Source organism: Heterodontus francisci, chromosome 1, assembly GCF_036365525.1.
Source record: "Heterodontus francisci isolate sHetFra1 chromosome 1, sHetFra1.hap1, whole genome shotgun sequence".
Lineage (NCBI taxonomy): Eukaryota > Metazoa > Chordata > Chondrichthyes > Heterodontiformes > Heterodontidae > Heterodontus > Heterodontus francisci.
In genome coordinates, this window is record NC_090371.1 from 267,893,085 (window position 1) to 267,905,608 (window position 12,524).

At 43.0% G+C, this 12,524-nt stretch overlaps 1 protein-coding gene across 1 annotated transcript in view; it reads right to left on the reverse strand.

Moving 5' to 3' along the window:
• Positions 1-256, reverse strand: part of LOC137359361 (serine/threonine-protein kinase 32B-like) — a 353,419-nt gene extending 353,163 nt beyond the window's left edge. The window contains exon 1 of the mRNA XM_068025387.1: positions 187-256. Within this exon, the coding sequence (XP_067881488.1) occupies positions 187-256 (70 nt within the window). The remainder of the gene's footprint in view (positions 1-186) is intronic.
• Positions 257-12,524: the final 12,268 nt, after the last annotated feature.

Below are 12,524 nucleotides of genomic sequence, written 5' to 3' on the forward strand. Positions count from 1 at the left end.
TAGACACAAATAAATTGTTCTATTTCCAGTGCAGCCTTCCAAGAAGTTGGTACCTCAAAACAGTGCAATGAAAAAGATAGAAGTTGTCCAAACATCAGGGGAAGGGACATAGTTTCCACTGCAATATAAGCTGTAATGTTAAAGAATTGACAAACACTTTAACAAGTAAATGTGATGAGATCTTACCATCTTCATTTTCGTCAAACACCGGTGTTTTATGGGAGTGGTTGGCGCCCATATTCCTGCTCTTCCGCATAGCCTGTGAACTTGGACAAGATGTGAACCACAAGCATCCCACGAAAGCAAGACCAGTCAGCAGATTATCTTCAAAGCTGTTCCGAGAGGAGGGTGCAATCGCTTCGTTGCCGGGCTGCTGCTGTTAAACACAAGGGCCCGCGCATTGCTTCTGTCCATCGCTTTCGCGTAAATGTGTTTAAATGACAACTACTTGTAAACGGTAGGTTTACATCATCTCGTCGCCAGCCAGACATGGAAAGCGATCTATCTACACCTGACCATTTCTAGGTTGCAGATAGGCTTTTTTTGTTTGTTTTTATATATGAGATGCTTTTAATTTTATTTTGACATCAATATGACTAGGCTAGAAGTGCCTATTGTGATAAATCCGCCTTACCAATAACAGGGCAGTTGTACTCCTTCAACAGCCAGACCTTCTGCAGATGCTAATACGAACTGTACTGAGCCCGGGGGCGAAAGAGACACACTAACAAATCTCAAACCCCACTCTCTCAGTTGCTGCACATTGCAAACCCCGAGACGGTCAGCTTCAGGTGAATTTTGTGTATTATAAAGGCCTAACAAAACATAAAAGCTTTGAGATTTCTCATTTGCTTATGAACACGGTTTGTAGGAACGGTGACATTCAGCACACGATACCGTCGGATGTACATGATCTACTGTGTTTCTTGGCAATATTCTTCGCCACCTGACGTGGAGAGCACTTGCACTATTTTATTTTGAACTATTAAAGATCGCATGCTCAATTGGGAGAGGGCGCGTAAAAGGTTAAGATTGCTTTCAACAGAGCACATTTGTTAATTGCACTGGTGGTTGCGTGGTTACGGGAAGTAACTATTACATCCAGCATCCTCGGAAACTGCTTCAATGGCAATCACACGTTAACTGGGAACCAATGTTGGGTATATATTGTAATAATTAACATATTAGATAGGCGCACACCTAGATCTATCAAGGCATCCCAGCAGCAGTGAAATAACACACAGCCCTTTTACAAATAAACTCGACATTGTTTGGTCTCCTGTGCTCCTCTAAATCTACATCCAAAGTCATGTAATATTTGATGGTCAGACGGTAGGGTTGCCATGGAGTTCAGTTGATTAAATCACGAGGATTGTTCTAATCTCACGATTGTTGGTCCACAGTAAGCATTATTTTTCTTGTCCGTTCCATCAACAATATATGGAGATGGGCGTTGGGAAATAAATGATCGAGTGACGGGGAGGCTTAAGCGCTCAACGTATGCAAATGAATTAAGTCCCGCTGCTTCATTACTCTCCATAACTCAATATCATTGCCCCAATTTGCATTTTAATTATACAACACATAAGGTCTTTGTTAAATAAAAGGCTGTTCTTTGTCTGCTTGTGCTTTATAATTTCATGGTGTTCGAGGTCGGACAGTTAGTGGGTATTGTTGGAGAATTGGGGGCCGGGGTGTGGCTCCAGGTCGCTTGATTTGCGAAATGCAGGGTAGCGGACAGGGCAGTTTAGGAATCCCTGGATACCAGGAATATTCGGGGTCCCTTCACAACTAGCCCCCCTCTTCCCCCAATCTATTCATGAAAACAGTTTCTTCTAACTGTGTTTTTAAATACTAGAATGTTTTATAATAAGAAGCAAGGGGCTGGAAGGTTATCGGGGCTAGGCAGAAATGTGGAGTCGAGGTTACAATCAGATGAGCCATGATCTTTATTGAATGGCGGAGCAGGCTTGAGGGGCCGAGTGGCCTACTCCTGCTCCTAATTCTATGTTCTCCTTTTGCAAATGTACTGTCTTTGTGACAAAAACTACTTGGCAGAACTCTTTACATTTGATTGATAGCTGCCACATGAGCATTGATGCAACTTGTTTCCAAGTGAGTCATGATGTCAAGAGTGTGATATAGTAAAGACAAGTAATGCATGGTTGTAAACCAATCCTTCAGAAACCCTCATGATATCTTACAATTTTGCTCAGGAGATCAAAACTAAAGCATTTAGGTACTCTGTGCTGAAGAACCCTCTCTGCGTTTCTCTTGTGAATCTGTCTTGACCATACTGTGCACAGCTTTGAGCCCCAGTGCTCTCTCAATTCTTTGTATTTTGACTGGGAACCTGGATTAAGTTCGACCAGGGTTCAATTCTGGGTACTGCCTGTGTGGAGTTTGCAAGTTCTCCCTGTGACCGTGTGGGTTTTCGCTGGGTGCTCCAGTTTCCTCCCACAGCCAAAGACTTGCAGGTTGATAGGTAAATTGGCCATTATAAATTGCCCCCAGTATAGGTAGGTGGTAGGGGAATTGAGGGAAGGTGGGGATGTGAGAAGGTAATGGGATAATGTAGGATTAGTATAAATGGGTGGTTGACGGTTGGCACAGACTCGGTGGGCAAAAGGGCCTGTTTCAGTGCTGTATCTTAAAATAAATTTTTTTAAAAAGAGAAACTTTTTGTGCTGGTGGGGGAGTCTAAGACAAGGGGACATAACCTTAAAAATCAGACCCAGGTCATTCAGGAGAGAAGTTAGGAAAGACATCTTCACACTAAGGGTGGTAAAATTGTGGCACTTTCTCCCACAAAAAGTAGATGCTAGCACAAGGGCATGGAGCTGGAGTGGGGTTGAGGGGGTGGTATGTGTGGGTAGATGGTTTCAGAATAGAGATTAGCCATGATCTCATTGAATGGTGGGACTGGCTCATCGGGCTGAATGGCCTACACCAGCTAAGAAGGCAAAGTACAAGGCTGGGGGAGGGGAAATCAACCAAATGAAAAGATACTCCTATATTGGCCACACACCAGGGCTTGGGTGATGGATGGACATTCATTAATATAAGGCATTCTATTGGGAGCTAGTTAGCATAAACAAGATACTGATTGGAGGTAGTTGCACAGTGTAAGATCACACTCCAACCTTTGCTCTGTAGCAATGCCAGCGTTGAAATTCAAACCCAGAGTTTAACCCCAGTGTGGGTTTGATGCATGCCCACTGGATCTCAAATTCCATTTGGGAACTTACCTTTAAAACCTTCCTGGAGTTAATTTGAAGGCTTAGAAACTTTGCAAGCTCCAGCCTTCCCATCAGTAAACATTTAAGTGTGCAGCTGCAGAGGAAGTTCTGCACATGTGCAGAAACCCTGCCAACCCATTGCTTCCTCCTCTTGGACACGAGCACTGGCCTCTCAGTCAGGGTCAGAAGCTATACTGCAGCCTGCTGCTACTGTAGTGAATAAAAACACCGTGAGCCATTGTACTGACTGCACTTTGGGGGTGGGGACAAAAAGGTTAATCTGGATTGGAGATTGTCCACTCCCCTAAATCCAAAACTTCAAATGCACAATTTATTTTACCTGCAGTGTTGTGTGTGTTTCACTCACTCAAATTATTTTTTACTTTTGAACTGGCTTTTTGAATATGTAAACTTTTATGCTGGTTCCATTTTTTTATTCGGAGAAACTTTATTTCAGTAAAAATACGCTTTGTTCGTATTTTTAAATACTTTTATCAAAACCAAAATGAACATTTGACGATCGTAATTTTAAAAAGTGTGTGAAAGATGAGAGGTATATACTGCGTGCATATATAGCTTATTCTTGTCTCTCCTGTCCTCGAGAAGTTCTCACATTGTCTCTCCCCACCTCTGGACTTTGCTTTCTTATGTCCCCCCCGGTCTCAGTAAATTATAACACGTTGTCTGAACTAACTGAGCACTGAAACTGCAACACTATTCAATGGAATTGGTCATTTGGACAGACACCTTTTGTGGAGCCGGTGTTGCCCTGTGCAGAGTCAGTGCGGGCTGCTATTGCTGTGGTCTCATCTCTCCGCATCAGGTCAAAAGCCGGTCTCTCTCGCCCTCGCGCGGATTCACTCAGCAATGCAACACAGCAGCAGCCACTACAATAAAAGCAAAATACTGCAGATGCTGGAAATCTGAAATAAAAACAGAAAGTGCTGGAAACGCTCAGCAGGTCAGGCAGCATCTGTGGAGAGAGAAACAGAGTTAACGTTTCAGCTCTGTGACCTTTCATCAGAACATCTTTCAGCAGCTACTGCCAGTAATGCACGCTCTTTATTCAGTCAAACACAAGAATGGTTGCATTTTATGAATAACATTTTTTTTTCCCAGAAATCTGCTGGAAAATTATTACAACTAGAAGAGTTACTAAAAAATGTTCTATCGACCTGAAACATTAACTCTAAGTTTGCTCGATCATGTGTCTCTAAGCTCTATGGGCTCAACCTTAGCGATGTATAAAACATGTCTTTGTGTCATTTAAAAAAACTTGCATTTATATAGCGCCTTTCCCGATCTGAGGCCATCCCAAAGTGCTTTACAGCCAATGAAGTACTTTATTCTATTTGACTGTAGTCACTGTTGTAATGTAGGAAACACAGCAGCCAATTTGCACACAGCAAACAGCAATGTGATAATGATTAGATGATTTGTTTTTTGTGATGTTGATTTAAGAGATAAATATTGACCAGGACACTGTGCATAACTCCCCTGCTCTTCTTCAAAATGGTGTCATGCAATCTTTTATGCCCACCTTAAAAGGGCAGACAGGGTCTTGGTATAACATCTAATCTGAAAGATGACACCTCAAACAGTGCAGCACTCCCTCACTACTGCACTAGAGTATCAGCCTACATTTTTGTGCTCACTTCATGGATAGGGACATGAACGCATAACTTTCTGGCTCAAATGCAAAAGTGATCCACTGAGCCGTGGCTGACAACTAACGCAATAGCCGACTACATTAACACAAAGTAAAAAGCCAAGTTATTGAACTTAAGCCGCCAATTCAACTGGTCCAACATTTTCGTTCCATGCATCTAGGTGTGGATCATCTGACCAGCTTCTAGATGGATAGTATATGCAGAAAGAAGGTAGGAAAAAAAGCACTTTTTCAAGACTGTTTGATGTCTGTGATGTTGCTTATAGGCAAAAATATTAAAGTATCATAAAGTTATCTGTTAATTATTTGCATTTTCTTTATCAGACTTTTTAAAAAAATCTTTCATCTGCAGTATTATACTTGCTATCAGTTTACTTCGTATTTAATGGATGGAGATGGTAGACCAGTTATTATAATTCATCTGTTCATACATTTTAATGTCATAGTTTTGTCCTTTATACTGCTCCCAGAATCAAGGAATTAATATGCAAATGAAGAGAACCAAAGTGATATGTTCTGGAAAAAAGTGGTGCTATTATTGCCACAGTATCTTCGGGTAAATTTAAGACATTGAGCACAAGTATGATCTGAAGAAAATAGAATACTATTGATTTATTTTATACATGGAATTTTCTGCTCTGCACAGAAGTCAGAAAGACCAATAGGCCACTTATAGATTTTCAGTGGCTGTGTTCATCAAGGATGAGCTCATTTAAATTAAATATGCTGTTCTTTCTGTTATGAATCCAAGTGCAAGCTGTGCGATGGTGGAGCTTAGAAAAACTATCTGAAAAGGAGTGGACAACAATGCGGAATAGAATGCATGCTATCTCCAGAAGCTGAGTAGGCTGAACAGTGTTACGACTGGGTGACGAAAGGGTCTCAGGCTCCCCTCTGGCCCCTTTCCTGGTTTGGCCATAACAGGGCTTAACTTTTAAAGCACAGTGTTTTTAGCTTCACCTCAGTGAGTCCTTGCTCACTGCTCTCGAATTGTAATTGTAACAAAGTGATTCCTGACAACGCAGCTGGCCACTGACGTCATCAGCCTGCGCCAAGGTGTGCACATGCGCAGATGGTCTCCTGCTCTCTGCAATTGCGCTGCGTTCCGACTTTCCAGGACTGGTTAGCGCATACGCCAATGACGTCACTGCGTGACGTGTGCATCTTCGGGCAACGCGCCTGGTCGGCCTCTGTGCATGCACTTTACGCGTACAGCAATGCAACGTCAACAGGTATTCACCCATGCGTCAAGCTCCACTGCCCCCCCCCCCCCCCCCCGCCACTTCCCCCTCGTTGCTCTCTCCGGCCGCTCCGCTCCCCCCACCCCTCGCTACTGTCTCCGGCCGCTCCGCTCCCCACCCCCCTCGCTGCTCTCTCCGGCCGCTCCGCTCCGCTCCCCCCCTCGCTGCTCTCTCCGGCCGCTCCGCTCCGCTCCCCCCCTCGCTGCTCTCTCCAGCCGCTCCCCCCCTCGCTGCTCTCTCCAGCCGCTCCCCCCCTCGCTGCTCTCTCCGGCCGCTCCGCTTCCCCCCCACCTCCCCCCCCCGCCCCCCCTCGCTGCTCTCTCTGGTCATTCCACTCCTCCCCCTCACTGCTGTCTCCGGCCGCTCCGCTCCCCCCCCCCTCGCTGCTTTCTCCGGCCGCTCCGCTCCCCCGCCCCCCCTTGCTGCTCTCTCCGGCCACTCCACTCTTTCCGGTCGCTCCGCACCCCCCGCACCCCTGGCCCGCTCGCTTGCTTGCCCCCATCCCGCTCCGCCTCCCCCCACCCCATCCCTGTCCCGCTCCGCTCCCTCCCCACCCCCCTGTCCCCCCCCCCCCATCCCCCACCCCCACCTCCACCTCCCATTCCGTCCCCACCCCCATCGTCCCCGGCCCGCTCCGCTCCTCCCTGTCCCCAGCCCACTCCACTCTCCCGTCCCCGTCCCTGGCCCGCTCCATCCCATCCCCGTCCCACTCGCTCACTCTCTCCCTCCCGCCATTGTGTGCTGCCATGTGTTTAGGTTAGACTGCCTTCGTGTGATTATTTGAGCAGCGCCATCTTTAGTCCTGGCAGCTGCCTGAAGTTGCAGACTGTGATGTTTTAGTGGCACATGCTGCTTTTGCGCATGTCACTGCAGCACCACCTAGTGGTAGCGTTGTTAGCAAACGCAGCCGCAGTTAAAAGTGTGATGCTTGCCTGTCGCACATGAAGTGCACCCAAAGTGCCCAGACTAGCAGTCACATTTAGCGAAATTGTGAATGTGCACCCTTTTTTGGGGAAGCCTGATGGTGCTTGTCGCATACCCCATTTCATATGCCACAGGACAAACACATTGTGAAATAAATGGCAGACGGACACAGCTTGATTACCACTGCCACCTTTTCCACCATGAAGAACAGGAGGGGACAAAGAACAGTCTCACACAGGACTAAAGTTGGTCCTGTAAACAGGAAAAGCACCATGTTCCCTGCAATTGTGAAGGGATTAAGCAATGCTATAAAAGCTTTTTCCATCAATAATTTCTGACCAAATTAACCTTAGCTGGACTGGTTCTCATTCTTGAACTTTCAAGTTGGCAAGCTGGATCTGCAGCATACAGTCAGAGAATCCACATTGTCATGTGTCAAGCAATAGTTAGCACAGGATTGTTTAGATTATTCCCAGTCCTGGCCATGATGAGTGACTGACTTAGCAACCATAAAGCTCTTGCTATAGATAGCTTGTATGAAAACTGGTTACTTGTTAATAATAATATATGATCTCAACAGTTTTTTTTTGTCTAGTACAATTTTGAGGGTTACATTAAATTAATTTGGAAAGGAAGGGGGACAATTCTGTTATCGTGGTCCGTAATGTGACCAATGACATGAGGAAGAAAAAGAAAGAGGTCCTGCTAAAGGAATCAGAAGTTAGGAACTAAATTTTTAAAAAATGATCATGCAGGTATAACTGCGGGATTACTACCTGAGCCACGTGCTAATGGGCATAGGGATTGGTAGTTCAGGAAGGTGAGTGTGTGGCTGAAAGACTGGTGTGGGAAGGAGGGGTTGCATTTCATGGAGAACTGGCACCATTATATGATTTTTTTTTTTTGATTTAGAGATACAGCACTGAAACAGGCCTTTCGGCCAACCGAGTCTGTGCCAACCATTAACCACCCATTTATATTAATCCTACACTAATCCCATATTCTTACCACATCCTCACCTGTCCCTATATTCCCCTACCACCTACCTATACTAAGGGCAATTTATAATGGCCAATTTACCTATCTACTGCAAGTCTTTTGGCTGTGGGAGGAAACCGGAGCACCCGGAGGAAACCCACGCAGACACAGGGAGAACTTGCAAACTCCACACAGGCAGTACCCAGAATTGAACCCGGGTCGCTGGAGCTGTGAGGCTGTGGTGCTAACCACTACGCCACTGTGCCGCCCATCAGGTGGATGAGCTCCACCTGAACCAGAGTGGGACCAGTGTCCTAGCCGAAAGGATAATAGGGCTATCGATAGGACTTTAAGCTAGTAAGGAGAATGGGCTGTGGTAAAATGATCAAAGTCTGAAGACAAAAGAATTAGGAGATGAGAGTAAAGGTCAGACCAAGGTAAAGAACAAGGGTAACATAAATGGTCAGGGAACAAATACTGTTATCAAACAGAAATAGAAAAGTACAGTTAAAAATAAAGTAAAAGGGATAACTGTTAAAAATGTTTTAAACTGCCTAATGTACACAAAATTGAAAATAAAACAGGGGAACTGGAGAAAATGATCCGTAATGAAGAACAAGATGTAGTAGAAATGACTGAAACATGGCTATATAAAGAACAGGACTGCCAACTAAACATTGCAGGTTATGACATAATCAGAAAAGATAGGGAAGAAGTGGGTGGGGTAGCTGTACTAATTGGAGATAACATAATAGCAGTAGCAAAAAGGGACATAACCACCAGCAGGTTAGAAACAGAATCCACATAGGTTGAAATAAAAGACAAGAAGGAATCAATCACAATAATAGTCGTATACTTCGGATCACCAAATAGTGGAAAGGAGATGGAGTAAGAAATGTGTATGTGAAATGAGTAAAGGACATAGAATAATAATCATGGGAGATTTTAACTATTCCAAATTAAGTGGCAAGTAAAGAGAGCAAAAGGGGTACAGGGAATTGAAATTTTACAATGTGTACAAGCCTGCTTTCTTACTTAATATGTAAAAAGCCTTACAACAGAGGGAGCAGATAGAGAAGTAAGTGAGGGAAACATCTAGGAAATAGTGATCACAAAATAATAAGGTTTAGATAAAAATTGGGAAGGCCTAAGTAAGACAAAGACCAAGTAATAAATTGGAACTAAAGAAAATAAACTGGAAACATTTACTGACAAACAAAGAAAAAGAACAGCAATGGGAAGCATTTAAAAGAGTGACCAAGAGAATCCCGCAGAAATATATGCCATTTAAAAACCAAGAACAAGCTCGCAAGTAAGGGTTATTGACCTGAAATGTTAATTCTGATTCTCTCTCCACAGATGCTACCAAACCTGCTAAGTATTTCCAATATTTTCTGTTTTTATTTCAGATTTCAGCAACACACCAAGGCTCCTTAGACAGCACCTTCCAAACCCATGACCTCTACCACCTCGAAGGACAAGAACAGCAGATGCATGGGAACATCACCACCTGCAAGTTCCTGTCCAAGTCACACACCATCCTGACTTGAAACTATATCACCGATCCTTCACTGTCGCTGGGTCAAAATCCTGGAACTCCCCTCCTAACAGCACTGTGGGTGTACCTACCTCACATGGACTGCAGCGGTTCAAGAGGTAGCTCACCACCACCTTCTCAAGGGCAATTAGGGATGGGCAATAAATGCTGGCATAGCCAGTGACGCTCACTTCCCATGAATGAATTTAAAAAAAATCCAACATCTGCAGTATTTTGCTTCAGTATTAGTGTTCTAGATAAGTTGGTATTTATATATTTAGGAGCTTAGAAGACTAATGAGGAAGATATTGCATGAGTCTGGGGTAGGTTAAGGGCAGAGATAGGTAATGGTTTGAAGCTAGAAATGGCCATATTGGTGACTAACTATGGGATTTGAAGTTCAACTCAGGATTCAACAGGATGTTGAGCTTGCATACTGTTGGGTTGTGCTTGAATGGCAAAATTGGGAATGGGAATGAAATAAGGAGCAAGCTACAGAATGCCTGGTGGGGTTCTATGTTCAGATGCAAGAAGCTCTTGTTTTATTCACAGATTAATGTCAGACAGGTAGTTTAATGGGAAAAATTGTTATTTGGTAAATCTACGACCACAGGGAACAGAGGACACAACCTGTTCTTGAAGCTGTGTAAATCTAAAACTAATCTGTGGAAACAATATTTTAGTGAGTAAATGGTCAATCTATGGAGCAGTTTTGCTGAGGTTATGCCTTGTGGCATTTTTCTATGTTAAAGGCGCTATATAAATCAAGTTGTTCTAAGTATGGTGGAAGCATTGATTCATTCAAATGCAAATTAAATTTCTTTCAGAAAATAAAATTTTGGTATACCGTATATGATTAATTTGAGACATGACATGTGGTAAGTGTCGCATGCTTGGGAGAAACAGGTAACTTTGGACTTGTGGTTCCCAAAGCTGTCCACCACTCTTTCAGCACGTCATGTCTGGGTCTGTTGTAGACTATTTGATTGCTATAATTAGTCAACAATTCCATAATCGTTGTATCACGTGACCCACAGGATGGTAAAAGGTGAATTAGTTGATTGGTTGTTTATCGTTTAACAGCTCTTATGTTTATGGGATTTTGCTGTGCTCAAATTGTTGTCACATTTCCCTACAATATGAAAGTGACTGCACTTTGAAGACTACTTAATTAGCTGTGAAGTGCTTTGACATCTACTGAGGTTATAAAGTATGCTATTCGCTACGTAAATGCAAGTTTGTTCTTTTTCTTTCTAGTGAAGTACTGTCAGTTGAAACTTGTTAAGAGCAGTGTATGTCCATCATTCCTTAATCTGTAAAGATCACCATTACAATTTGACACAGCTCCTGCTATTTCACTTTCTCAAAATTATATTTTCTGTTTCTTATTAACTGTAACCACAAAAGGATTTTTATTTTAAATAGCATGAAATATATTTATAAATGCCAGGATGTGGCAATTTAAGAGGAATTTGATGAATAGATGGAATGTTAATTTGCTAAACTTTGCTCTTTTTTGCAATGAAATCGTACTAAAAATGCACAATGGATCTTTTCTCCCAGTTAAAAATGAACAGAAGATAAATTGTACTTAAGGATTAACTGCAACTGGCTAGTTATGTCAGAAATATTTAAGTAAACATTAAATGTTGTTTGAAATATGTATGTACCCTGTGGTAAACCACAAAGATAGAAGACAGCTGAGGTTTAAGTTAGAGAGCATTTGAACTCATGCAAAATAAAACCATTAAAGCTAGCTAGAGAAAATGGCTGAGGGAGCTCAGATAATTAAAATCAATATTGTTGGGATTGGGGAAGGGAAAATGGTAACATTAACATGTTCAGGAAACTTTGAGGACAAAGAACACATAGTTGTCCAACGTATTATCTGGGTTTACATATATTTCAACAACAAAAAAATTAAAATATAAATACAGTTCATACCAATTATACAGCTTACAGTTATTATGGTCAACCATCTATACAAGACAATTAAAGCTCATCATTTGCCATTTCCATAGATGTCAAAACAAATTAAGTGCTTTGTCTATTTTAGGCAGGCCCAGCTGTTCAATTAGCAATTCACTCCTCACTAAAATGCAATTAGCTTGGCTATTTAATCCCCTGCCATTAGTGTTTGGTTACATGTGATGCATCCCTCCCAAACAGCAGTACCTGCTTTAGCACTCAGGGGAGTTTGGATAGTGAATTGAAGAGACCTGCACCTGATGAAGCACATGACACAAGTGACCAGTAGCAGTGTAAGAGATGGAGAAGGAAGCTATGCACTGGTCTTTCCTGATCTAGCGATATAACTGAAGTCTTGCAGAACTGTTTCTAGGTCCTCAGGTTGATGCTCGTGCTGCTAACTTCATCTGCCACCTCCAACCAGGTTTTGTTTGTGACGTTTTTAGACATTCTCTGCCATTTTGCCACTCTCCTGCCACCTAAATTCTGGAAGCAGACAAACAATTTTGGAGGCTAAAGGTATTGTTTACATTGAGTGAATGCAACTGACCTTTTAGGAGGTCAATTTACCCATGAAATAGTGGTCCTGGCGTCCCAGTGGAAATTGTGCAGTTTTGTTGATCAGCCACCCACTTATCAATCATGTGTAAATGAGGCCTGGCAGTTAAAATTGTCCAGGCCTTGCCAACTTCTGCAGTTTCATTGAGTTGCCCATTTGGTCCTGCCATGATATCCTGCCCGAGTTAAATCAAGGCCATATTGTTAGTTAATTTCCACATTATTGCTTTTAGATTTATCCATTGTAAAGATTAATGAAGAGGTCCCAATCAGTCAATCTGGTTCCCCTAACCAAATATAGGGGATTTAAATGCAACTTGGCCTTGTTATTCCTGTACTGCTCCATTAGTCAGCCTGTTAAGTGGAAAAATGTAGCACACAATTCAGCGGGAGAAAGCAGTGAGAACTAA